General features: G+C 43.5%; 3 protein-coding genes across 8 annotated transcripts in view; 1 reads left to right on the plus strand and 2 right to left on the minus strand.

Annotated features, from left to right (window-relative positions):
* Nucleotides 1-14,030, plus strand: part of LOC122615716 (Down syndrome cell adhesion molecule-like protein Dscam2) — a 34,868-nt gene extending 20,838 nt beyond the window's left edge. Inside the window, exons 12-31 of one of the 2 annotated variants that reach the window (XM_043790791.1) lie at nt 214-341; nt 922-1,058; nt 1,740-1,882; nt 2,681-2,842; nt 3,492-3,636; nt 3,756-4,192; nt 4,428-4,581; nt 5,831-5,948; nt 6,806-6,968; nt 7,212-7,727; nt 8,082-8,228; nt 8,783-8,935; nt 9,236-9,330; nt 9,669-10,719; nt 10,781-10,927; nt 10,992-11,326; nt 11,400-11,472; nt 11,848-11,928; nt 12,037-12,205; nt 12,279-14,030. In XM_043790791.1, coding sequence (XP_043646726.1) covers nt 214-341; nt 922-1,058; nt 1,740-1,882; nt 2,681-2,842; nt 3,492-3,636; nt 3,756-4,192; nt 4,428-4,581; nt 5,831-5,948; nt 6,806-6,968; nt 7,212-7,727; nt 8,082-8,228; nt 8,783-8,935; nt 9,236-9,330; nt 9,669-10,719; nt 10,781-10,927; nt 10,992-11,326; nt 11,400-11,472; nt 11,848-11,928; nt 12,037-12,205; nt 12,279-12,426 — 4,502 coding nt within the window. In that variant the 3' untranslated portion in view covers nt 12,427-14,030. Of the gene's footprint in view, nt 1-213; nt 342-921; nt 1,059-1,739; nt 1,883-2,680; nt 2,843-3,491; nt 3,637-3,755; nt 4,193-4,427; nt 4,582-5,830; nt 5,949-6,805; nt 6,969-7,211; nt 7,728-8,081; nt 8,229-8,782; nt 8,936-9,235; nt 9,331-9,668; nt 10,720-10,780; nt 10,928-10,991; nt 11,327-11,399; nt 11,473-11,778; nt 11,929-12,036; nt 12,206-12,278 lie in introns of both variants that reach the window. The other variant, XM_043790790.1, reaches the window with a different exon arrangement.
* Nucleotides 14,031-14,072: 42 nt separating this feature from the next.
* Nucleotides 14,073-21,536, minus strand: LOC122616246 (ceramide transfer protein). 3 transcript variants are annotated; one of them, XM_043791631.1, is made up of 9 exons: nt 21,377-21,536; nt 20,840-21,147; nt 19,421-19,813; nt 19,206-19,354; nt 18,911-18,971; nt 15,698-15,922; nt 15,398-15,629; nt 14,836-15,174; nt 14,073-14,773 (listed from the first exon to the last, which is right to left on the minus strand). In XM_043791631.1, exons 2-9 carry the CDS (start codon nt 21,110-21,112, stop codon nt 14,646-14,648), a joined length of 1,800 nt encoding a protein of 599 aa, XP_043647566.1. In that variant the 5' UTR covers nt 21,113-21,147; nt 21,377-21,536; the 3' UTR covers nt 14,073-14,645. The 3 variants fall into 3 exon arrangements, with proteins under 3 accessions (XP_043647566.1, XP_043647569.1, XP_043647568.1); XM_043791634.1 differs by lacking the exons at nt 18,911-18,971; nt 19,206-19,354; nt 19,421-19,813; nt 20,840-21,147; nt 21,377-21,536 and adding an exon at nt 17,705-17,992; XM_043791633.1 differs by lacking the exons at nt 18,911-18,971; nt 19,206-19,354; nt 19,421-19,813; nt 20,840-21,147; nt 21,377-21,536 and adding an exon at nt 16,185-16,428.
* Nucleotides 21,537-22,154: 618 nt separating this feature from the next.
* Nucleotides 22,155-26,008, minus strand: LOC122615848. Of its 3 annotated transcripts, none has more exons than XM_043790998.1 (4): nt 26,003-26,008; nt 23,037-23,409; nt 22,557-22,968; nt 22,155-22,500 (listed from the first exon to the last, which is right to left on the minus strand). In XM_043790998.1, exons 2-4 carry the CDS (start codon nt 23,386-23,388, stop codon nt 22,227-22,229), a joined length of 1,038 nt encoding a protein of 345 aa, XP_043646933.1. In that variant the 5' UTR covers nt 23,389-23,409; nt 26,003-26,008; the 3' UTR covers nt 22,155-22,226. The 3 variants fall into 3 exon arrangements, with proteins under 3 accessions (XP_043646933.1, XP_043646932.1, XP_043646931.1); XM_043790997.1 differs by lacking the exon at nt 26,003-26,008 and adding an exon at nt 25,453-25,981 and having other exon boundaries at nt 23,037-23,406; XM_043790996.1 differs by lacking the exon at nt 26,003-26,008 and adding an exon at nt 25,453-25,981.
* Nucleotides 26,009-27,275: the final 1,267 nt, after the last annotated feature.

A 27,275-nucleotide genomic window follows, 5' to 3' on the forward strand; every position in this document is an offset into this window, starting at 1 on the left:
GAGAAACACACACACACACACACCACACACCACACCACACACACATGTGCAGCAGAGCCATTTCAACAGGCACTAATGAAAGTCCCACAGACAGGCACACATCCTTCCATCCTGCCATCCTGCCATCCTTGCCACTGAAGCTGGCTCCTCATTTGAGCAAAGTTTTCAACTAACCCCCACCCCTTCGCATTTTCCGTTTAATGTTCGTTTCAGATGCCTCGCCGGAACTGCTTTATTGGTTCTCGGAGCAAACGCTGCAGCCAGGACCCACGGTGTCATTGAAGTGCGTAGCCACCGGAAATCCACTGCCTCAATTTACATGGTCCCTGGACGGATTTCCGGTGAGTGCAACCGCCAAACGGGCAAACTCTGCTTGAGCTCAAGACGGAAATGCAGGCAGTACTTCCGTTTCCGCCAAGCAGTTGCCGATAGTGAAGTTGTCATTTGAAACTATTATTTCGCTGGCATATTTGTCACTGTTTCTGTTATCACAGTAATATTTCGAGTATATGCATACTATTTTAAAACCCAAATTTTCCCTTGCTTCAAAACTGCCTTAACGCAAAATAACCCAGCCAATTTCAACCCTTGTAAGCTAAGTGCCCATCTTTTGCTTTTCCTTCCTCAGCTCCACTTGAATTTTTTCGTTTCAAGAAATTCGGCTCTGGTGCCTTTTTTGCCCTGGCTATATTTTCAGGGATTTGTTTCGCTTATTTGCATAAATTTTCATTTTCCCTTCAGAGAGAGAGAACTTTCCACTTTGCACGTCTTGTGCAATTTCAATCAATTCGATCAACATGCATTTTTTACTCCACCTCGACACTACGCTGATTTCCCCATTGAGACTCTCAAAAAGGGCCCGGCTAATTGGCCCACTCTGATAACGAACTTCCACTTACCCGCACTTCTTCCCCACTTCAGATACCAGACAGCTCGCGCTTTTTAGTGGGTCAATATGTTACCATCCACGACGATGTCATCAGCCACGTGAATATATCAAATGTCAAGGAGGAGGACGGCGGGGAGTACACCTGCACGGCCCAGAATGCAATTGGCAAGTGAGTAGCCGCAGTTCCATAAATAAAAACCATACAAAAACTCGCCGAGCACTTTCCTATATGTTCCTCGATGGATCTGCCGAATGGGAGGGGAATGGGTTTGTTATGCCATGTATGTTGCATAGGCTCGATAGGGGCATAAAAAGCATTTCCATGCTAAATCATAAATTTAGCCGTAGCATAGAAAAAAGCATTCAAGGCTTGGGGGAAAAGAAAAAAAGAAATCCGACACAATGGCCGGGCATTGTTTGCAGGCAGGGGAGCGGCACAAAATCCAAACAATTTGCTGAGGCAGCCAAGGCAACTCCGCCCTAGAGATGGAAAAAGTGCCCAGAATCAGGCACGGAGTCATATGTACATATGTGGAATGGTAGTGCATCATTTTACATGTGTAATCAATTTAAAACCTTGTCTAAAATTTAATAAAGCTAAATTCTGAAGTAGTATATTTTGCAGAAAGAAATCAAGAAACCTGTATTCGTTTTTTGATATTAAGTCTCCCATTAAGTAATTCCAAATATCGCAAGTAAAGAAAGCAGTTAAAGACCAACTACAGATAGGCAGAAACTAAAGCTATAGAAATACTTTCGAGAAACCCGAATAAATTATGGAAATCGTATTCCCCCTCACGACCCCATCTCGAGGAGCCAAACTAAAGGTCTGCCAATGTTTGATTTCCAGAGTCTCGCACAGCGCCAAAGTGAACATCTATGGATTGCCTTACATACGCGAAATGCCAAAAATAACAGGAATTTCTGGCTCTGATTTGATTGTTAAATGTCCCGTGGCTGGTTACCCCATCGATAAAATTCACTGGGAGCGAGGTGAGCCATATGTACATACAGAAATATATAAATAATATGCATATATATCTTTGTGCCCATTCGGATATGCGATGCGGTGTGTGGCACATACGAGTATATTTGATATCTTTTTTGGTCATGATGTTTCGCTTTATGCTTATTTGCCTTTTGGCCAGTTGTTTGTTATTAAAAATGGTATGTTTGTTATTGCGCATATCAGTGAAAATTATTAAAACTGCAAAACAAACGTTATTCTTTCGGAACGCAGTTTCTTTCGCTCTCAAGCGAAATAAATTTAAATTCGCATAACCGCGTTTTTTATTATTATTAATTATTATCTTTGCACGCTCGCAACCGAGTGCGTTAACATATATTCTTATTTATGGTGTATACATTTCCAAAAAACGAGCAAAAGTCAGCAGAAATACTCTAGCGATATGCAGTTTGAGGTGCATAAATATTGAAACACGAAGTGAATTAAATATGATGTTTACACTTCAAGGCTGTCAATGCATTAATATTAAAATACCTGGAGGTGTTTTACTCCAATTCGGCTAGCATTTAGATAAATCTGAATCGATAAATCCGCCTTCATTTTGTTTATTTCTTGGGAGAGATCTCCCTTTCCACCAGCGCATGCAAATAAATAAGCTGTGCCAAAAAATAGAGACACCAAATGCTATATGGCCAGCCATAAATCGCATAACTTTGTTTTATGCGAGCAGCCAAATTAATTGCCAACCTCTTTCCGCTTTCTCCCATTTCTCACGCTTTTTTCCTGCTTCAAAATGGTGAAAACAAAAAATAATAACAAAAAAGATGGCCAAACGCTGCCCATAAATCGCAGGCAGCGTGCCTACAACAATGGCACCTTAATTATCGAGCAACTGCAGCGCCTCGAGGATGCGGGCACCTACACGTGCATGGCCCAGAACAAGCAGAAGCAAACATCCCGCCGGAACGTGGAGATCCAAGTGCTGGGTAAGTTCCTCTTTTCCGATATTTAAAATTTCGAAAGCTGAAACTGCAGATGGAGTGGGAGTGGGAGTTGGAGGCTGGAAAATGGCGCTGCAGCTGCTACAATGAAACTATTCCAATTAGAGTGGCGAGTGAAACTATGCAGCCGCAACAGCAAAAGCAACAGCAACTATTTTCCCAGTTAATGCACATGCAGTGGGTGGTGGGTTATGGGTGGTTTGCGGGTGGTTGCTGGGTGGCTGGCTGAGGGGTGGCTGAGGGGTGGCTGTGGACTGCTAGTAGACCCACAATGGAGTCATTGACTTTTGTGTTCTGTCTGCGGCAACTCCGGCTCGTCATCCGACTCCTCCTGCTGCTGCCTTACTCTTTATAATAATTCACTCGGCAGCTGTTGCCAAGCCGCAGTTGCATTGATGCGAGTGCCACGCCCACAATTGCCACCAGCACCAGCAAACGCCCCTCTATTGCCACCACCAAAAAGCAGCCTTGATTATCGGGCTCACTGGGTTTTGTGTGCTCAAGTTTTTGTGCCAACTGCCATGGCAATTGTTAGCCGATTCTCGCGACACTAACCGTTTTTGGGCCCCCAACGAAAACGGTTTTTTGGTTTACGACTGTTGTTTCATGTTTTATGGCTTCCTTCCGCTCGCAGTGCCGCCGAAAATTATGCCCATCCAGGCCATGACGAACATGCTCCGCGAGGGAATGCGCGCCGCCATTTCCTGCCAGATCCTCGAGGGCGACCTGCCCGTCAGCTTTCGATGGGAGCGCAACGGAAAGCCACTGATCGGAACGGGGTGAGTTCTAGAAGTGGTTAGCTTTACTTAAAAAAATATTAAGGAAACTATTTTAAAGAATACCCCGCGTTTCTCCCACCTCCCTAACTGAACTATAAATACCCTGTTTTCTTTGACAGCAACGAGGTTTTCCGCCGCCTGGATGAGTATTCGGCGAGTTTGGTCATCGAGCACATATCCTCTGACCATTCCGGAAACTACACCTGCATCGCGAGCAATGTGGCGGGCACGGAGAGGTTCACCGTTCCCCTGACCGTGAATGTGCCGCCCAAGTGGATCCTGGAGCCAAAGGACTCGAGTGCCCAGGCGGGCGCCGATGTCCTTCTTCACTGCCAATCCTCAGGATACCCCACACCGACAATCACCTGGAAGAAGGCGATCGGACCAACGCCCGGGGAGTACAAGGACTTCCTATACGAGCCCACAGTGCAGCTGTTTCCCAACGGAACCATTTTCTTCAAGAAGATCAGCAAGGAGTCGCAGGGACACTTCCTGTGCGAGGCCAAAAACAACATTGGGTCCGGTGTCAGCAAGGTCATCTTCCTCAAAGTGAATGGTGAGTACATTCCTGAGTAGTTGTAAGAAAGTTTAAGGAATTGCTAACAAGCCTTCGAAGCTTTATATAATAATATAATTAAGCCTTATTATAACCTTGCTTATCATTTAGTCATACAAATCATTTAAGCTCCCATTAGATAATATTAAAGTTGTGCACTTGCCTAAAATGGGTTTAAGTTCAGACTGCAACTTGTGTGTGCAACTTACTTAATGCCACGCCCTGTTTCTTGCAGTGCCCGCCCACTTTCAGACAAAGACGAAACAGATTTCGGTGGCCAAAGGAAAGCAGGTCCATGTGCAGTGCAACGTGCAGGGCGACAATCCCATCGACTTTAAATGGAAAATCCAGGCAACGCAACAGTATCTCGACGAGTCGCTGGATTCCCGGTAAGAGTGACTCCAATCCCAATCGTGCCCACTTTTAGGGATTTTCCCATTCCCAAGTGTCTGCGTGTCTGGCGAAATCAATTCCAAGTCGATTGCAAACAACAAATTGCTTTTAATTAAAGGAGTTCTGTGAGGGGCTTGGATTTCGTTTCGAGATCTGGGGTTCTGAAGCTGGGCAGGGATACCAGCACTTGGCCAAGACCTAACTCAATTTTCACCAGGCAATGAGTTTTCAGTCCTTCTGTGTCTGCCTCATATTTTCGCAATGAGAATTCTCATATGCCAGACTCTAATCAAGGGCTTTCAATTCCCCTTCGTATTTGCTAAACACTTTGAAAAATGACTACTCGATATTGAAACTGCTTCTCAAGCGAGAGCAATATTAAATTTATGTTTCTGCTACCATGGCATCGATTAAAGAATTTTCTTTAAGTTAAAAGCAATATAAATATGTAATAAAAAAATCTTAAACAACTTTTGCCAATTATGAGCACAAATTAAATATAGAGAAATAGGTCAGATTAGTGTTTAGAGTACTTTTCTCAGAATCTAATCCACGTCCAGAGTTGATAACTATTTTTTCCAAGTATCCTCGCTCGAAGAACTTCGCAAAGACCATCCAATGCTGAGGAAAACATGTGCCTGCATTTGCCATTTAGAAATGCCATTTCCATGGCCTTATAGCTGCAGATTCAGTTCCATTTTAGTGCCCACTTGTATCCTTGTGTATTTGTGTATCGTAAGTGTTTTAATGTATATGTATTTCCGGCTTTCTCTTTTCTTCCGGCCCACACCACACCACACACACCCACACACATACACTGCCACCTGCCTTTGGCTTCGCAAACAACTGAATATGCACATGCGTTTTATTTATTTATGCCATTTGCACACGCACACGAATGCCACGTGTGTGCCGTGCGCATGTGTGCGTGCATGTGCGTATCTGTGTGTGCATTTCGGACTCGTACGTCTTCGTCTTTGTCAACAAAACTACAACTGGCACACCAACAACGTGGAAAACATTGTTATAAAATTGCATTGCATCGCTCACGTTGCGCAAACACGTATCCACATTCACATCCACGTATCCGTATCTGCATCTCCATCTGCATCTGTGTATCTGCAACTGCATCTGTATCTGTATCTGCACCTGGCGTGCATCTGTATTTGTATCCGTGCGACCGTGTCTCTTGAATGCATTTACTTGCATATAAATCACACGACACACACACACACACACACACAGCTACACAATAAGAGATCAAGTGCTCGACGACGGCATGGTCTCCGAATTGGGCATTTCGCACACATATCGCCAGGATACGGGCATTTATATCTGTCAGGCGAGCAATGCATTCGGACAGGTAAGTTGCAAGGCTGACACTTTTGTGTGGCACACGACACCGAGCCCCTGATATTATTATGTATCGAGTTGACTTAAATCAAACTGTCGGTGGACTAATGGAATTGGGCCGAGCTCTAGTTCATTTCGATCGCTGCTTGCAACGTTGTCAGCTCTGTGAGAGCGATAAATCACTGGGAAATGCACTGAAAACTACGTTTCAAATGTGTCTAAGTGCGCTAAATATATCCGAAAAACTCAATAGACCAAGCCATACTTTATTTATATGCCCAAAAGTATACGAGTACATATTAGGCTCATTTAATTTTATACGTATTGTAAATGAGTGATTTGAATGAAAACCCAATTTTAAACATTTCGGTATTCAATTTTAAAACTTTATTTTAATTATTTTACACAGCTTTCTTCTTTGTAAGCTATAAGATAGTAATTTACTTCAGTTTGCTTCTACTTGCTAAATATAAAACTAAAAATACTTAAGCTAATTTGATGTTTGCGGTGTACAAAATCTACAAGTTTGACTGCCAGTCTGCAGCACGCACAACTCACACACTGTCAAAAAAGTTTTGCCCCAGCCTCGTCTGTCTGCAAGTTGGCCCAGAGACCCCCTTTCCCCCCACCACAACTGCTGCTGTTAACCTTAATTTATGGCAATTTGAATGAGACTCGAACAGCAGCTGCAACTGGCTGCCTGTCATGACTTTCACTGGGCGCAAATGAACTCTTAATGCGCCAACTCGGCCCAAGTCCATACCCATTATCATACCACCATCATCATCATCATCATCATCATCACTGTCGTCAATCGAATAGCTACGCGGATTTAATACAAGCCCATTCGATTTTCCATTTCGGCAGGACGAGATGTCAATCCAGCTCATCGTGCAGGAAGTGCCCGAGCAGCCGAAGAATCTCCGCATCAACTCGCAGCAGTCGCGCAGCCTGCAGCTCACCTGGAGCCAACCCTTTGCCGGAAACAGTCCCATCGAGGAGTACCACATCTACTACAAGCAGATATCAGGTAGGAAAAAGAAAATTCAATCCAAATAAGTCGCACTTCACAAAAATAACCATATAAATATTACGTATACGAAAAATATTGCGTATCCGCCTAGTTGAACGGATTCATAACAAAATCATTTTATAATTACCGAAATTTGAAATAGGAATTAAATATATTGATGAAGAATTAAATATCTTTTTCTTTTGCTAATTAAATTTATTTTCTGCCCACATAAGACTATTAAAATACACAAATAATTAGATTTCTTTTCGCCCTCAGACATTTGGCAGAATGCGGAGCACCTCACCATTGCCGGCGCCCAGACGGTGATCAACATCCAGCAGCTGCGACCGGCGAAGGCCTATCACATCCGCATGTCGGCGGAGAACAAGCTGGGTGCCTCCGAGTTCTCGGAGGTGGTGCAGGTGACCACGCTGGAGGAGGTGCCCTCCGGACCACCACTGGCCGTGCGTGCTGAGCCCAAGAGCTCCACCGAGATCTTCGTGACGTGGGATGCCCCGGAGCGGGATCACTGGAACGGCATCCTGCTCGGCTACTACGTGGGCTACCAGATGTCGCTGACGCCCGAGGACAAGGAGGTTAATCCCACGCAGGGATTCAGCTTTAAGACCGTCGAGGTGCGCTCCCATTTCGGCGGCGAGACGGTGCTGGCCAATCTCAACAAGTTCACCCAGTACCATGTGATTGTGCAGGCCTACACGAGCCAGGGCAGCGGACCACCGAGCAAGGAGATTGCCGTGCAAACAATGGAGGACGGTGAGTGTTGAAGGTGGGATGGGGCGGTGGGACTGGGTTGGGTTGTGCTGACATTGATTGCTTTTGTTAATTGGCCGTGCACGAATTTTGACCTGCACCACGGCTGCAGCCGGCTGGGGTCCCCGTAGTCTGACTTTCAGAGGGAGTCGGGGAATGCACTCAGAAAAATCAAGACAAAATCAAAACTCCCTAGTTTCTATAAAAATGAAAACAATATTTAATTTCTTAGTGGCTTAAATCATAAGCAAACAGTTTGGGCTGTAATTTAAAAATGTAAGAATCAATATTACGCAAACATAAATATTTTGGTAGTGTAAGAAAATCGTTTAACAAACCGCTTTCCCTCTTCTGCAGTTCCCTCATCGCCGCCTGAGTCGCCGCAGTGCGATGTCCTGGGCTCCACATCGATCTATATCACCTGGTCACCGCCGGACATTGATGGCCAAAATGGAAAAATCAAGGGCTACAAAGTGTTTTACATATCGGTGGACGAGCTGTACGGTAAGTCTGCCCCGAAAATTCCCAGTTGAGGTACTATCCCTTTTTAAGTTTGCGAGGAGGCCATTGTGACACAGTTGGACTCAATACTCCATCAAGCGGAAGTATTCATCGTAAAAATGATTAAATCAGTCAGTGCTTTAAATGTAAAAAGATGCTAAAATGTTTGTTATTTTTGGTTTACAAAAATAAGTTTATTATGCTGAGCTTCGTTGTTTGCTTACAATTATGTATAATTCGCAATTAAACATCTCGTCAGCAGTAAACTACGGCAGTTTCACTGCGATTTAACTGCATTTACGCCACAGCAGCGATGGTCAATTACCACGCTGGAATGTGACCAGAATGCTGTCGACCAAAACGACCGCCTCTTGGCCAACTTATTTTTGAAATTTATGGCACTCGGCAATTAATTAGCCCACTTCATGGTCCTCATATTTCCAATCAGTGCTAATTGTTCTCGTCTCTCCCTCTCTCGCCGCCTGCTGCTGCTGCATCTTTGGTTCTTTGGCTCCTGCTCCTTCTCCTGCTGCACTGCCTCGTATACACGTGCTCAGAAACCGATCCGGAGGTTGTCAAGTCAACAAATCAATACGTCACCATCGAGAATCTGCGCAAATACACCAACTACACGGTCTGGGTTTTGGCTTACACCAAAGTAGGCGATGGCATGAAAACCAAACCGTTTTATTGCCGCACCCACGAGGATGGTAAGTGGCATTCGGTTCAATGAACGCAAACGAGGTGCGGCACACCCCCAATCCCATCCAGCCATCTAGCCATCCAGCCATCGTACCCATCGCGCCATCCTGCCCTGCCCTGCCCTGCTCTGCTCTGCACATCCCCCAATCCTCGCCAGCCACCTCGATTCGTTGTCGTTGCCGCGCCGGCAATTTCCATGCAACACCATGCACACCACCATCTGCTGACATATACATTTATTTATATACCATATCTATGTGCATACGTTCATTTATTTGTGCAATCGCAATCGCAATCGTGGAATGTAGTGCCCTCCGCCCCGCAGGCCATCAAGGCTATACCCGCGTCGAGCTCAAAAATCATAATATCCTGGCTGCCGCCCGACCTGCCCAATGGTGACATTGTGAGTATATTTTTGTAAAACCCTGGGGGACCTTATCATTGGATTAGTCAGGGAAGTCTCATCAAGGTCAGCCCTTTTAAGGATCTAAAGAAATATTTCCCAGTGAGAGCAAGTAGAATAGTATGCTTGAGGTATTGAAATGCTATAATATTTTAGATTTTGAAAGAGAGTTATGTATATATGCAGTTCATTCCTGACTAATTTTCTAATATCTAAGAAATTTTATGTTGGGCCACAGTCCGAATTCTCTGAAAATGCTTGGCACTTTTACATTTTCATTATGTTAATCCTTAATACATAGCTTATAATTATTATTATGCGACCCCCTTTTTTTCCAGACGGGCTACACCTTCTACATGTCCATGCTGGAGGGCGGACGCGAGGAGGGCACCCACAAGCGCCTCCTAGGTCCCTTCGTGGAGATGCACGAGACGGTGCGCACCCAGGAGTCGGCCACGTACCAGTTCTGGCTGACTGCCTCCACCAAGATGGGCGAGGGCGAGAAGACGCAAGTGGTCACTGTGCCGCCCAACAATAAGGTGCCCGCCCGCATTGTGTCCTTCAGCCAGCGGATAGTCACGCCCTGGAAGGAGCATCTGGAGCTGCCGTGCCGGAAGGTGGGAGCCCCTGCTCCGGTCACCATTTGGCGGCAGGATGGTCACAATATGGAGACGAGTGCCCGCAAGACGATAGCCAAGAATGGCACGCTCTACATGAAGGAGTGCCAGGCGAGTGATGCGGGTAACTACACGTGCAGTGTGGAGAACACCTGGGGCAAGGACGAGATCGTGTACAACATTGTGGTGAAGGTGCCACCAGAGGCGCCCAATCTTACGGTGATAAATGCCTACACGGACAGTCTGCTCCTGGAATGGATGGACAATAGTCACGGTGGCAGTCCCATTCTGGGTTACGTCATCAATTACAAGCGCGACAACGGCGATTGGGAGGAGCTGCAGGTGGACTCGAAGACCACGTCGCACCTGCTGACCAACCTGTGGTGTGGCACTCGCTACCAGTTGTACATAACCGCTTACAATAAGATTGGGACGGGCTTGCCCTGCGACATAGTCAACTCCTATACGAAGGGAAATCCGCCCGTGCAACCAAAGCACTCCCAGATGATCACCAATAACTCAACGAGCGTCACCTGCTGGCTGGACTCCTGGGGAGACGGTGGCTGCGGCATCCTGTACTTCATGATCGAGTCGAGGGTCTATGGCCGATCCTCGTGGGCGGTGGTGTCCAATCACATTCCGCCGACGGAAAGGATATACACGGTGAGCGATCTGGTACCCGGCACAAAGTACCAACTGAAAGTCACGGCCCACAATAATGCCGGCTCCACCACTGCCATCTACAACTTTACCACACTGTCGACACAAGGAGGTGGGTTCTACAAACACGCTCTTTGTAAGGAACGCAAATTATAAGGGTTTATATGTTTTAGTGATTTATAACAACGACCACTCCACACCTGTGTCCCACCTGAGCGACCTGCCCTTCTATGCCAACTTCAAGCTACTGCTGCCCATATGCTTTTCCCTACTGATGTTGCTGGCTTTGATTGCCGCCGCTCTCTTCCTCAGAAAGCGAAGTGAGTGATCATTAAATTAAAGTCCAAATTGTTACTAAAGTTTTCTTATTAAACCCAAATCCAGAGCTAGCCAGCCAGGCCCGTCTGGCCGGTTCCTCGATGTCGGAGTCGCCATCGCTGGCCAATCTGCAGAACAAACAGAATCGGGACCAACAGTACCTAGCCGTGCGATGTAATCCGGGCACCTCTGCTCCACGGGGATCCAACTCCAACGATTCCGGCAGCTTTGGCAAGGCGGAGGGAAACGAGTACATCGAGGACATCTGCCCGTATGCAACCTTTCAACTGAACAAACAGACTTATAGCGAGAGCTCCTACAGCGGCAATGTCTACAGTGGGCCCTACCACTCGGTGCGCGGATCCTTTGTCTACCACGATGTCAAGCCGGAAAGCTATCACGTAAGTACAGTAATGATCGCCAATAACTTATCGATACAAGACATCTGATTGTTAATAAATATTATGCTTATAGTCCAAGGAGCCGGAGTACACCAAGGTGCGACGAAAAGTGGGTCGTCTCAGGGATCCGCATTCAGAGAGCCAAGGTAGCTATGATATGGTTTCAATGTTCACCCCTCCTGTCATTCGTACAAAGCCCCAGTCCCTCCGCCAATCCACTGATTCCATCTAGCTGTAAGCCAAATTGAAGCATCGCTTGTCACAATCGCACCCCACAACCCATCCAGAAGCCAATCCAAACCGATCCAAACCGATCCGCCGAGCCCTTGGTTTAACCCATCTTTTTCTCATTGCTCTCAACGTTTTTCTCCACCCACATTCGTACATCATCTCGATAAAAACCAAATCAACAAACAACGAACAAATCCATCGAATCGTACTAAACTTTTTAGAATCGGACAATCCAGGTTCAACAGATTCCGAAGTTAGGAAAATCCTAACGCTTCACATCCCAATTACAGAATATGACACACTCGGCTCCGAGTCCGACAATGATGTGTCTGCGCGCGCTCTAAACTCGGCCAAGTATCGTGCACAACGTGGTAAGTCTGCAGGTGACTCCCCCGGCACACCATTCTCTAAAAATAGTTTCTATTTAATTCGAAAATGTATGAGATATATAATACTAATGGGTGCCTTTGTACTTGCAGATACCCAGGACGAGACTTCGTCCTCCTCCGAAACCACGCCCACTAGCATGACCCGGAAATCGAAGCCGCCCTTCGCCGCCCGGAAGGGCGGAAAGCCGGGAACGAGCGGAAAACGGCACGTGCGAAGTTCCAGTGGCTATTCGAGCCACAACGAAGAAACTACTTTTAGGTAAGTGATCATCTCGTGAATATGCCATGTGTCGATTGCCGCTACTTACGTAATCAGAACCCTGTACGTTTAGCATATCCAACTATCCACCAAACTATCAGGACCACATAAATCCACCAGCTCGTTTCTCGGATGCCAACGACAAGACGAAGACCCAGACGTCGCCACGAATGCGTGCCAATCAGAAACTCCATCGGGAGGCTTTCCAGATAAATGTCTAGGCCCCCAGGACGAAGGATGTTAATTTTAAAACGTAATCTTTAACTAAAAGAATGTATAAACGGAAATCGCGCGTAACGAAACAGTAAAATTTGTTGTAAATCCACCCAAAAACAAGGAAACGATTTCGAAATTGTATTGAAATTTCGACAGAATTCAAAGAAAACCACTTAAAAGCAGCAAACAAAAAAATTGAAAACAATACCTAAAGTCAGTAAATGAAATGCATTTCAACTATTTACAAATGAGCGGACAAGAAATGATAGCGAGGCAAGTTGGAGATAAGTGAATGAATCGAATATTAAACAGATTTAGAAGGAACTTTGATTTCCAACGAACATCAGATTTTGCGAACGAATGGATACAGCGCGAGAAATAAACCATAAGACTTATTTACACACTGATTATGCTTAGTTAAACTTGAAAAGCTGCGTAAGTGTAATGAAGATAAACTTGAAAAAGTTAAGGCGGATGCAGAGATGGAGGAATATAAATAAATTAATGTTATAGCTCCTAACTTAAGCATTTAATGTATGATAAACTGAACTGCGGCAGGCCGCAGATGCGAAATGTCGGGCAAAAGCAGCTAACGTATAGAACTATATACGCATAATTATACTATAAACGATTTAACGGTAGGCGATTATTGAAGAGAATACCGAAATTCTTTGCATTTGTAGTGAATTATGGAGATTTCGTTGAACTGCATTGTTTGTTTCCAGTTTTCAAGTTTTGCATCAGTTTGTAAGTGTTTGCGACCAGAATACTTGACAACTGTTAGCTAGTTACTTAAATAAATAAAACTAATTTACGGGGATACAATAACACGAATGCATTCAGATAGTTTATGAAACTGTTGTACATAGCTAAGCGTCATACAATTACTTCTAAAATCGTATTATACAACAAAACCGAAAAATACAATGAGCATAAGAGAATAAGAACGTATTAAATGTTAGAGGAAGATAAATTACCGAAAGCCAAACCAGCATGCATTTCCACAAGCCGAAACTAAGCGACCGCTCAAAACTAGACCACTACCACTACCACTACCACTAACAACCCAACCCAACCCAATAGCAACAAGATATAGCCGAATATTTGCCAAATAGCATACACATCCGATACACAGACACTGCTCCTGTACCATATAGACACTCGTATATATAACTCTATTTTCCAATAGCTACTACAACGACAAACAACAACCAAGCAACCAATTACATGACAATATGACACAACAAGTACACACATATAGAAAGCATTAACGTGAAAAACCAAAGATTGTAAACGTATGTAATTCCAGTCGTGGATGATAAACTTATAAAGTTGAAGTTGAACGAATTAATTAGAATCGAGAACACATTTGGCAACGCAACTTTTCAGACTGCACAACAAAAAAAAAACCAAAGCAAATGTAGGCATTTAATACTCTCCAACTGCAGTACTCGGTTGTAAATTTGAAAAAAGGTGTTTTGGCACATTGCGATTAACAAAAAAATAAGAAACAAAAACATAAGCAAGTTGTAAAATTACACACAAAAATTCTTCTAAAACAGCACAATTTATGTACATTGAAAATAGTTTGCGGAATCTATGAAAAACTTCAAATACATGACATGACATATGATTAAAACAAGTAAAGATCTACCTTTTATTCGGAGATAACAGTAAGTGGCATTTATTTACACTTGACAGTACAGTAAAACCGATGTTTCTGGGCGGGAATTTGGGAATATATATATATATACTCGTCTCGTACGTATGCGGATATATAATATAGATTCACACCAAAAGAAAAGCTTTCGTATATGTAGCTATGCATCCCTCACATCATTCTTGCAATTGTTGCATTTAAAGCATTTTCATAAAGATATACAGATATTACAGATAGAAAGTTTTGGAACTAATATCTATACAATGATTGTGTTTCACTTACAAATAACTTACGGCTAAATAGGTTACACTATATATTGGTTGCCTTAGCGCAGATACAAAAGGGGATTCAAACATTTCGCTTAGAGAACACTCTTGTACAGAAAAACCAAAGTCATGAAACTCAACGAAATGGTTATAGAATTGAAGTAAGGAGTAGCAAAACAGATTTCAAAATATAGTTTAGGCCACAAACTGGAGGCTTATTAAGGATAAAGTTAAAGCCAAACACGTGAGACGATTCAGCTTTGATTGGTTTTGATTGCTTTGTTGCTTATGGCAAATATCAGAACATGATGGGCTTGTCCTTGCACTGGTCTATTACGTATCCCGTAAAGCGCTTCAGAAACTTGGGATACTCCCGCTTGTACACGGCTCTCAGAGCACTCGCTGGCGCCCAGCCTCCAGGATTAACTGATTTTAGAAAACCACGTAAGTTACATAGGTCAATTTGGTTTCAGATCGTGGGTACTTACCAACAGAGCAGTAGGTTATTTTGCAGGTTAGATCGTTGCGATTAAGGGGCTGGCCCTTCACATAACCCTCGGGCAGATGGGTTTGGCAGGCCAGGATTACGGTCAGGAAGATCCGTACGCACTTTCCATTCTTCGACTCCTGCTTAGCGTACTCCGTCGAGTTGTTACACACCACCCACATGTCCCGGGCGCCCGGCTCCAGATTGTCTGTGATCTTGCGCATGTGCGACCAAAATTGCGCATCCCGCTGGCTTGCCGGCCATATCCGCTTATGGGTCTGCAGGAAAAGCAGGGTGTCCGCCGAGATTTTCTCCAGGATTGTGCAGTCCTCCAAAGTAGCTAGAAAATAAGAAAGTTTGAATAAGAAGTTATATAAACTTCAAGTTGGGGAGGGAAGTACATTCCGAAGAATGCGACCTTAACGTTTTTAGAAAACTTTGTTATGAAAATTTATTTATGATATAAACAGCAAAACGCTGCAATTAGTCTTCCAGTGTTTCATTTCACCGTGCTTTAAACCAAAATAAATAAAAGTGTAACGCGGCTTAATGCAATTACTTACTCTCCCAGTCATTTCGGAACTCGGGCATGAAGAAGTAATGGCACATTTCCCTCGCCGTCACGCCCTGCACCGTATGATAGGCCTTCAGGGGATCCATGACCAGCCCGTTGACCTCCTCCTCGCGTTTGTACATTTTGATCTCCCCCTCGTCGGCAAAGATTTGCCAGCCATTGCCGTCCTGGCCAACGCCCTCGCGTGCGTAGTGCAGTTGCTCCTTGCACACGCGATCGATCTGCGGGATAAATCCAATTAATGGCTGGTTATTAGTGGGGGGGGCAGATTGGCAATTTCCAGTCTTACCTCCGGCCACAGGGCATGGCTAGTGGCCTCCGCACCCGTGCCGAACTCCTCGCGTGCCTCCTCGCCTTCGGCCACCGCCTCGTGTGGAACGTTGACCAGGGTCTGGGAGATCTGGGACTGCAGCTTCAGCTTAAAGCGCAGCTGCATGTCCTCCTCGATTTTGTCCAGGCCCGTTTCGACCGCATCGAAGAACTCATCCTCGGGCAATGTGGAATGTGGACCCTCCTGCAAAATTGAAAGGGAAATGTCATATTATATACATTTCCATTAGCAGCGAGCACGTTTCGTGCTTATAAACTAAGTCGAGTTTAGCCCAATAGCATCTTCGAAGGTTCGGCCTAATTAATTTTAATGACGAAACCGCATTCAATCCAATTGGAAAGAAATGGAACGTGCTTTGTATAAATTAATCGCCGACACTTGTGCGGCCAAATGGCCCAAGAAAATCAAATTTATGCTGTTGTTTTTTTTTTCGTCCGTTCCATACCCTAACCAGTCGGCAGGCGGAGATTCTCGTAGTCGGCTGGCATGCGTAATTGGGCGAGCATAATGGACACAAAGGCGCATCATTGTGCCATGAATACGAAAGCAAAAGACCGCCAGACGGGGCTTGGTACTTGAATCCCATTAAAGCAGTGGCATCTCTTGGGGAAAACCACCAGTAAGCTACACGAAACTACTGCCAAAATTTAATTAATTAAATAAATGTATAAGTTATATTTTTGTTATGGGTTTTTCATCTTGATAGCCTGCTTTATATTTTCCCAGCAATGTACAAACAAAGTAAACTATGTTTCAAGGATTTGTTGATATAAATAGAGTTGATATAAAGGATTATACAAGATAGAAGTCGAAAGTATCCCTTAAGGTACAAGACCCTTTCAAAGCATATATCTGCTCTGTTCCGTGCTAGCAAGTGTTCACTGTACACATTCTGACGTCTGCGACTGGCGCGTGTATCCCCAGAACGGCAAACGGCGCAGAATAAATGCCTCGAATGGAATTTGTGCGGAATTGAATTGCTATTTATTAATTAAAGCAGACATGTGCGCAGCCAAAAGCGGTGAAATAAATACACCCTGCGGCGTAAAGTCGAGTGCATCATCATCTTGGCCAAGTGGCACTCGCTAATGGCCAGCGATGAAGTCATGGGCTAAATGTGTACTTATTCCTGTGGCGACGCTGTGTCTCCTCTTACCAGGCTCTTCCACAAATTGTTTGCAGTTGAACCCAACAAAAGGACGAGGTTTTCGGGCGGCAAAAATTAAACTCCTCAACAGGGAAAAAGCAGGAATCCAACCGCAAGAGAGCCAAAGAGAGATAAGGGTTTGCGTGGCAGACGAGAGCAGTAAAAGCGAGCAAACTTGTGTCCTGGCGAATCCTTCCGTCGAGCACGAGGACACAAAACAAACTGTTGCTGGTGGCCCAAACGCACTGGCAACTTGGCCAGGATGAGAGGAGCAGAGAGAGGGCCAGAAAGAGAGCACGAGCGGGTGGCTAAGAGTGAAAAGCGAAAAGCACGCAGAGCTAAAAGCTCAAATGAAAAGGATTTCCTGCATTTAAATAATAAATCAATGCGTGGGGTTCTTTGACAACCGCACTTCAAAGTTACAAACATTCAACAGCGAGTGGGTTTCCCACAAATGAGGCCAATTTGGTTTGGAAAACACCATTACTTTTTAAGTTTTTCTGAATTTTATAGTATTGTAATGTTAAACATTCCACATTCAGTTTAGAATTTTTCAATAATATTGTTTACAATAATCCAAAAACCTTTTTGATATGTAATATAACTATAAATTTCTTTTATGCACAAAAAAAAGATTTCAAAATCTTAAATTTATTAATTTTGTTATCAAAACTTATTTGCATATTTTTTTATATCTTCTTTATGATTAATGGTTTATTGCTTATGGGAGTGGCAATACACCTTTAAATATTTCCATGCAAAAATACAAATTCCTACACTCCTTTATGTAAATTATTTATGATTTGTATTTAGTGTACCTTTATTTGTTTAACGTTGCCCTTCTGAAATCCGCCGGAGCGCCAAAGAAATCGCACCGAGGGCATCGCGTTGACGTTGTTTATAATTTTATAAATTTGTATATTTGTACAGCGATGCGTGCGGCGATTTTATATTTACAACATGAACTAGCATTTGCCACAATTGTGTACACTTGTATATTTATTATAGCTCTTTCAATGCAATGCAAGAAATTTCACAATCTGCACACTCAATTAAATGCCACGACAAATATGAAAAAGAAACAGTTTCGTTTTGAATTGTTTGCCTAGCAAATTTGTTTATGATTGCTACGTGTTGGCCACTCGATCGCTAACCGCCGACTGACCAGCCTAGCTTATAAGCCATAAACCTGACAGCTGTAAGCCAGGCTAAAAGCAAGAGCTCAAAAAGTAAGGGGGATATTGAATGCTCTTAGCTTGAACGTATGGTGAAAAATCATGGAAATATAATACAAACAAATAACGCTAGACACCCCTAACGTCTACTCTTTGTGATAAATTGTTAACCGCGATTTTATATAAAGATCAGTAAGGATGTAATAGTAAGTATGCCCGTTGTACCAAGTGCTTTCTAACCAATCGTTGGATCGTTTTTCAACATCAATGTCTGCAATATTGGCTCGAGGTAGATCTTCGGCTACGATCAACTGTCAATCCGGAATAAAGAAACCGTCTAGTCGCCCAGTCTTTCAGCTTGAGTAGTCGCCAAGTGGGCCAAGAAGAACAACTGAGTTGAGTACTCATAATTCGTAGGAGAGCTGTTTTTTTTATGAATTGTGGACACATGCCATTAAAATGCAATCGAATGGGAGAACAAATGTAGGCGGAAAAAACGATGTTGCATGACCTTTTCCAGATAAAAACGAACATAGGAACTTCGTGTCAGTCAAAACTTGGAACCAAATAATGGCATTCCATAATCCAATAGAAAACGCTTGAATAATAGTCCAGCGTGTTCTACTTTCCTCGCATATGATGAAATCTCTGACACAACGTCGAACTAGGCGGTTTATTTTAAGAGGCCGACCAATCGCACGCAAATCGTTTATACGAATTTCGCGCCACTCGTTCGGTGATTGTTTGCTTTTTCAGTGGGAACGTGTTTGGCCCCGATTCGGGCAGCAATGACCGTGAATGCGATTACGCTTTTGCTCTTGCTTTTACGAGCTGTAAACTTGCACTCACCTCGAAATCTGGGCCAGGATACGATAAACGCTTCATTTTCTCGACTTCGTCCTTGAGCTTTCTGCAAAATATGAAACACATGAATTTATCTTAGCTTGTAAACATTTTCAATAAATGAATGATTTAAAGGAACAAATCAAATGTAAATGCACAATGAATCTTTTTTCGGATTAATTGGACCACGGAATAGTATGAGACAATTGGAAAAACTTATGAAAAATTGGGAAACATTAAAGAAAAATTCAATTTAAATTGCTTCATCTTCAAGGAATATATTCCGACTAGGTCAACCTACTTGCTTTGGTCCTCAGAACGTCGGCGCTTATCTATTTCACGCTCCAGTTTCCGTTTCCATGACTCATCGCTCTCGGCGATGATTTCTAGGCAATGCTGCAGGGTGGTGAGCACGCCGGACGTTGTGGCCCGAAACGTGATTGATTCCCCCTGAGAAAATCAAGTGTTTTACTTAGTTTTCTTTGTATATTTGACCCGATAAGTGCACTACTTTACCTTGAAATCGATCGACTTCAGACCGTCACCCAAGTCCAGTGGTTGGGCATTGTTTTTGTTCACCTCCGAGCAGGCGTCGAAGTATCGCTGCAGAGTCTCGATCTGTCCAAATAGTATATCCTTAAAGGTCTCCAGCTCGCCGACTTTTTCGCGCAGGTTGCGCTGCGTCTTTTTCAGACTGCCACCGCTCGTCAGCGAGATGGTGTTCGATTGCAGGCTCATGGTGCTGCCATGGCGGCGCAAGGAAGTGGTGTCCGTGCTCCCGGAGTCCGCTTTATACAGCTGCAGCACATCCACCCAGTGCATGCGGTCCTCGCTGGTCTCCGCCCGCAGGCACCAGTTGTTTAGGTTGTTCACCACAACATCGAAGCGCAGCTCGTCGGACTCATGGGCCTGCAAATGAAAAATAAATTCATAAGTAATCTATACAAAATAAAAGGTACAAAATAGGTACAGATAAACTTAGATCAAGGCACCTGCATATCGTACTACGTTCATTGCTATTTTAATGGGAAAACTATGGAATGAATGCACTGAAGCAAGGTTATATGGAAATTTCATGCCAGTAATAGAAGCCAGTTATTAAAGCGAAATACAATAAGTTCGACGAAAAAACCTAATTAACTTGGAATGGTTGATTATAGCGGAACGCAAATCAGTGGTAAACATGAAATCAAAAAGGAAAACACCCCAACACAAGATTATGGTTTGCAAATGAAAATTACAGTAGAACCTCCATAATACAAAACAATCCCTCAACCAATACAAGAAATATGTGAAAATTAATACGAATTTAAATGAATCATTAGCCAATAAATCGATTCTGATGAATTTAAACTTCCAGTTAGGTAGCCTTAACTTCAAGGCTACATTTTATGAGCGATTAAATCGGTGATAATTGTTATTTGGATTGTTGGGAAAAATTTCTTGAAGCCAAATAAGGCATCAATATCTCTGAACAAGATCAGTGTTCGCAAAGTCAAAGTGAATTGGTGGAAGGGCCGCTTGTAGTGAGTCAGCTTTGTGTATATGCTTTTGGCAGCTCCTACAGTATAAATAGATAAGTACACACTCATGGCGAAACACCCTCCTAGAACAACACGCCCTCCTGTCAACAGAAGGCCTTCTAGCGCCTAGGTCTGAGGGGCACCCCACTTACATTGATGACTTCAATTTGGTCTATTTTGGTCGCCCAACGTTAATTGATTGCGCTGCATTGATTGCGTCGCTCGGAATTGGAATGGGAATGAGTGTATTGGCTTGGGAATGGAAACGGAGACCTCAGGTCGTGGTCATCGTTGGTTAATGTGTCGCAAACACATGCGCACACACTCACGCCCATTACTTTTTTATTAGTCCAATAGAAAGCACTTGGTGGCGGTGCTCCCAGCTCCACCCTCTCTTTTCGGTCCGTCCTACCTTAATGGTGGCCTTGGTCAGGCTGATGGCTCCGCGGCACCCGAAATCCGATTCCGATTCGGACTTATAGTAGGAGAGGGTGCCATCCTTCAGGACAATGTAACGCGGCTGCCATCCATAGATGTAGTTCGTCCATTTGCTTAGATAGCCCCTCAGTTCGATACTGTTGTCCAGATACTCCTCCTCCTCGGAGGCATCGCTCTGGGACTGGGATCCAGCCGCCGCCTCATTGCTCGACGGCGGCGATGCCGACTCCCCAGCGTTCGTGTCCATCTTGTGCCAGCACCGGAGTTCAACTGCCAAGTTATCTGTAGAATGGAACGGTGTCGGGGTATCTTAATCAGCAGGTTGCCGCAGAAGATTAAAAATATATTGCGCCACGTCCGCGCAATGTAAACAACTACAATGCCGGCTAGCAATTCGGTGATGGCTCCAATCGTGATAATCCAATTCAATCAGCGAGCACATCGCCTGACTCACAGCACCGCCTTTTCCCGGTTCCGGAGCGCCAGCTGTCCCCCACCCGGGAGCACTCACCTTTCGCTTATTGATTGCCTCGACGATCCGCAAACATCTGTGCAACACGTAACGCGCTGGTTTGTTTGTGCGAGGCTTGGTAAATAAACGAAAAGAACTCACGACGCTGCTGTTTTTTTTCGCTGCAAAACCAAAACAAAGCTGTGCTAGAGATGGGCTGGCCACCCTCGATAGTTTCGATACATTAACGAGCTATCGGTTTTTACTATCGATAGTGGGCGGAAGTGACTTTTCGCGAATTTACGTTACATTTGAGATCCTTCTTCTTCTAAATACAAGGTTTGGTTTTAAAAGCTTCCCGCCAAACTGATTAGAAATTAGTTAGGTAGTAACTAAATTATACAAATAATTTGGTTTCAAACTTAATTATATTTTACAGACCTTATATTAGTTCACATTGCTGCTTTGTTTTACAACTGCTGATAGTGTTATGTAAAGAAAGCAATTGACGTTCATGGCGTCAATTTAAATCTAAGAATCAAAAAATGTGGTGCATATATTTGTTATTATTGCCGCCATCTGGTAGGTTGAAGAAAACAATTTTTAAGCACCTTTTTGAGGGAAGTTTATTCTCTATTCATATAACACGATTTCATTTGTTGGTTGGAAGGGATTATGCCACAATTGCAATTATTTACAGACCACTACGCAAACATGGATACAAATCCAAGCAATTAACAACGCCTACGACTAACAATAAATACATTGCGTAAATAAAATAAATAATTATAAATTAATTAGTACACGTTAATTACAAGCAAGTGACTTTGAGAGCGCGCTCAATTCAATCGTAATCCTAAAATCTAGACGAGGTCAACAATGGGCGTTCGCATGGGAGTTGGTAATTGTTCTACATATACACATTGTTGTCCTGATCTCGAGTGGTGGGCAGCTGGATCACCTGCTCCTCATGGTATTCGCCCACCGGTCTGTCTGTAGGTTTGGTCTTTTTCGTCTTGCTTGCAGGAGCAGGTTTGCTATATTTACTGGACAAGGCCTTAAATATACTCTTCGGGCAGTCCTTAAAGTAGGGAAAACATTCTCCTGGAGCCTGCTTCCCCTCGCCCACCTCCTGGGCTTGAACATAGTCGGGTACCAGGTCGGAAAATGGCGATTTGGTTACCCTATAAGAAAGATTTGTATAATATAGAATCACGATTGATAGAAAGAAACTACTCACGTTAAAAATAGCTTAGTCATTTCTCCAAAGACACCAAACTTCTCCAAACTGCGGGAGTGCATCTCGCAAATGGTTCTCAGCAAACAGGCCCTGCCATCCATGCCAAAGGTGGAAAGGAAGTCCTCCACTACGCCATAGAGCAGAACCCTCTCTCCGCCATGGAAAATGTGCTGCAGTCCGGCAGGCAGTTCTGGATACTTTGGACCCTCTTCGTGTATCTTAAAGGGATGATCCTCGTTGCTTCTGCTCTGCTGCTCGCTGAGATCCCTCTTTCTGCGCTGGACATGCAGATACCTGGCCACATATTCACCAACCATGTGTCCTGCCTCATGACCAAACGAACGGGCGAACAACGGCGGCAGATCCCCGAGAGGATTTTGGTTGTCTGTCAGACCCAGTTTGTCAAAGTCAACTGTGGATTGAGGCAACAAAAATCCAATTTAATTGATTAATTATTGACATTGAGAGCTGTCTACGCACTGGTGACGGGAAAACTGATGGTCAGGTTGGAAAAGAATCCCTCGGGCGGATGACGAACCAGAGGCATGGCAATGGTTGGCACGAACGTCAGCGAAGTGCCCGGCGGCAGGGCCAATCTGCCATCATCCGTAATCCAGATGAGTCGCTTCTTGCGTATGTGCGGCGTATCCGGGGAATCGACATAGTAATCCGGCCTAGCTTCGGCCTCCGCATCCGCCAGCTGTGCTGCCATATCCAAATCCTGGGCAGCATCCGCCTGTCGATTGAGTGCCAATGCATTTGGACATAAGCTGACAAGTGGCAGGAGCAGTAGGAGGAGCAAATGATTGTGTCGCTTTAACACGTTTTCCATGGTCACGGTGAAGGATGACTGCTGGGATGGTAATGCAAAATTTTTATTGAAAAACTGGAGAAACAGCTTTACAGACATATGATGGTCTAATAAGCAAACACAACTCATTACTTAGAGGCTTTTAGAGATAAGATCAACATAGCTCATACATAACACTTTAGTTTCCAAGATTTTCTGGTATCTAACCGTTTTGCCAAGCTTGTTGCTAAACAAGCAATTGGATGCTGCCATAATAACGATTAGATGCTGATAATAGTGATTAGACTTCAATAGATTGATTGATCATTATTATAGTGGAGATCCTCGATTGCTTTATTTTCACTAGGAGTACGTAAGCAGAGTGGGTAAGTTTCGAAACTAATTTGATTGCTCCTGCAGTTTTCTCCTCAAACAAAAGACTTAGGCAACGAACTTGACTAGACACGGACTTCCATTCCAATTTCGACTGCCTAGCAATTGAGTCGGCAAAAGACTGGCCTAATGGCCATCATTATACAACAGTTGTATAACAGCAATTGTGGCGCACACTTGGCCTCGCCTACTGGATCGCTTGCCCCATTCTGCATTCTCAACTAGATTTCCCCGCAAAGCATCCCCCTCGATTTTCATCTTTTCAACTGGTTTCTTTGCTTAGAGCTTAATGTTTTAGCTCATGTCGATTTTTTGGGAAAGCTTTTCCACACTTCTTAGCCTTCATGCCATTGTTCCAGGTGCACTGAATCAAACCGTTAGCCTTGGCAGCTGGAATTCCGATTACGACTTGCAGCAATAGCCACACAAATCGACATCAATCGCAGTTGCAAGAAGAATTGGCAATAAGCCTGTGTATTCAGTGAAAGCATGTTAACAAATTGATTTATAAGTCTAAACGAAACCTGTTGACTCTAGAAGACGATTTCACCCCGAATAGAATCTAAATGGAGCAAGACGCACTTTTACCGCACCACAAATGATGCAACTGAGCGGAGAACTTGCCACAGCCGGTTCGGTTTGATTCGGTTTTGAGATATCCATAGATAGATGGAGTGTTTGCTATCCGTTAGCGATCCGGGCGATTATTTGAGCACCAGCCAGATGCGCCAGCACTTTCCCAAAGGCTGCAATTTGATGGCCAACTGGGAGGTGCAGGTTCCAACAGCTATCTAGACCAAGGCATTCCAGCCTACTCCACACACTTCTTTCAACTCATGGACTAATTTTACCAAAAGGTTTGACAGAGTTTCTCCCAATTTGTAAAAAAATTTTTTTTTTTTAATTTTTTCCAATTTTTGATGATGATTTTTGGATTTTGGTCGAAAAATTATTTTCTGTTTTTTTGCGATTTAAATATCAGTATTTTGATCAGAACATTCGAAATATTGGTCCAAATATGGAAAGTCATATCTCGATGAATTCGTAATTAAATTTCCAATCGAACTGTGTTTACAACAAAAATTATTTTTTTTTCAAATTTTTTCCAATTTTTGATGATGATTTGTGGATTTTGGCCGAAAATTGATTTTCTGTTTTTTTGCGATTTAAATATCAGTATTTTGATCAGAACATTCGAAATATTGGTCCAAATATGGAAAGTCATATCTCGATGAATTCGTAATTAAATTTCCAATCGAACTGTGTTTAAAAAAAAATTTATTTTTTTTTTTTAAATTTTTACAATTTTTGATGATGATTTTTGGATTTTCTGTTTCGGAATTTGTTTTTTTTTGCGATTTTTTTGCGTGTGTAACGTTATAAACAAGATATCAAGCAGGCCGGTGGGCGTTTCTGGTGGTGCAAGATTCTGGTATTTGGGACTATGTTTTAATGGCTACAAGGAAACGTAAGAAAAGGAATGAAATAAGGAGCTGTCTAATAGTCTAGCCTATGCAACGTTTTTTCCCTTTTTTTCATTACCTAAGCCTTGTATGTTACTTTCACCTAAATTCTAAAAAATGGTTGTGCCTAATGCCAAATTACAAATTTTGTATAAAAAGTAATTGCAGTTGTTTCCAAGAATAGCTGACGTTTTCCTAGTTAACTTTTTTTTTACAAACACAGTTTGGCAAACCGAATATTGTAACGTACCTAGCCAATAACTTTTCCCTTCAAGTAAATCAATTAGCAAAACGCTTGACAGAGTGACTGCAATGACAACGCTGCAAGGAAATTAGGCCTAAACAAACTCGGTCTCAAGTTGCCACTTGGGGCAGACAGCCGAAAGGCGTGGCCAGCGCATAAGGCCGAAATGCAGATGAGATTAATTGCAGTAGAGTGATAGAAGTGAAATCGAAATGGGGTCACCATCTAGGCTGGACAGGGAGGCGAACGAGGCGGATCATGTGCCTCCGACTGGGCAAGTGCGTTGAGGAAGCGCCACAACTTGCCCGGCCAGTATGCCCCCTTCACTCTGCTCCAGTCCTGGACAAACCAATCCAATCCACAGCAGTTGACAGCGACGCCTAGGCGGCGACTCTCGCTTATGGCCATGAATGGTGGCCAAACACATGTTGACCAGGGATTATTTCGATGTCCATTCAGAAAACTGAGTCGAAGCTTAAATGCCTTTCAGCCGAATAAAAAAAATTACTACTCTTGTCCGAATTTGGTGAAAATTTTAGAGCTTATGTGTAATTACCGTGTTTTTATTCAGTCTGACACAAAAAAGAAAGAGAATGAATATAGACTATCTTCAATACGACAAATTTTTACTAGCAATCAAAAAAAAATAAGTGTATTCGTAAATTAAACAATCTTTAAAAACGGTTGGCATAGTCGTTATGGTTTTTTATGTACTAGGCCTGGCATCATGACCTACATTTATCATCAGTTTTAAAAAGAGTTCACCAGGTCCACCCAATGTCTAGTGATGTAACCTATAGTGTCAGTACATAAAACGCTAAATGTATGTTTACATATTTTGAGCATTAGTTGTACAGCTTTCGGTAGCGAACTTGATGAGCCAGGGGAGTTACCCTTTGGTAAAAAAACAACCAGGCATACACTAAAAAACAACAAACACGCAACAAATGTCAGGTGGGAATGCGAGAGAAGTGATTTGAGACAGAAAATGGAGTCGAGAAGGAGGCAGAGAAATAGAAAGAGAAAAATGGCTGAGACAGAGAAAAGCCTCGGCAACTTATGGCGAATTAGTGCAGCTGAGCTTTAATTGGCGCCTGCTAAGTATGGACGTATCCATGTCCGTCTGTCAGAATCCAGAGAGTTTTGCTTTAACGGCGACATAAAGAAATTTACTTAATTTTTGCAGTGAAACCGAAAACTGGGTCAGCAGGTGAGCGCTGGCACTTCGGATCGAATAATAATTTTGATTATTTCATAGCCGATCGCAGTCAAATCGACAGTCGCCGAAAAGTTCGTTGCTCAAGTCTTTCGTTTTAACGGGCACGTTGCACCCGCACTGTGAGAAATGGTGCTGAATAATTAATCAGAAATGCGGCAAACAAAACAAAAACAATTATTGCGAAAGGCAATTTCGACGGAGGAAAGTGCAAGTGTCCACCGGATTTCGATTCAAATTGGATTTGAATGTGGATGTTCGTGCGTCGCATAAGTGAAGAAATCAATCAAAATAAGCGGGGGTAGAAAGTTGACAAGCGATAACGCCGGATGCATGGCAATTAGGTAATTGGGTTTTTGTTTTCCTTTGCCTTTGCTTATTTTTTCTTTTGTCACATTTCGCGGAAGGAGTCTGAAGCTTACATAATCTTTAGTTGCTGGGAAAAATCTACCAAAACTGGTCAGCGCTGCCAGCGTCCTAATTTCCGTTGGAAAATCCTCCTTCCTCTTTCCACAAAGTTCAATGCTAGAGATCAAGCGTATGTTATTCTACTAGGCAACAATCTCAGCACGTTTTTCACTTTTCAAACTGCGCTTGGCAATCCTTTTAGTCG

The sequence above is a fragment of the Drosophila teissieri genome, chromosome 3L, assembly GCF_016746235.2.
Source record: "Drosophila teissieri strain GT53w chromosome 3L, Prin_Dtei_1.1, whole genome shotgun sequence".
NCBI lineage: Eukaryota > Metazoa > Arthropoda > Insecta > Diptera > Drosophilidae > Drosophila > Drosophila teissieri.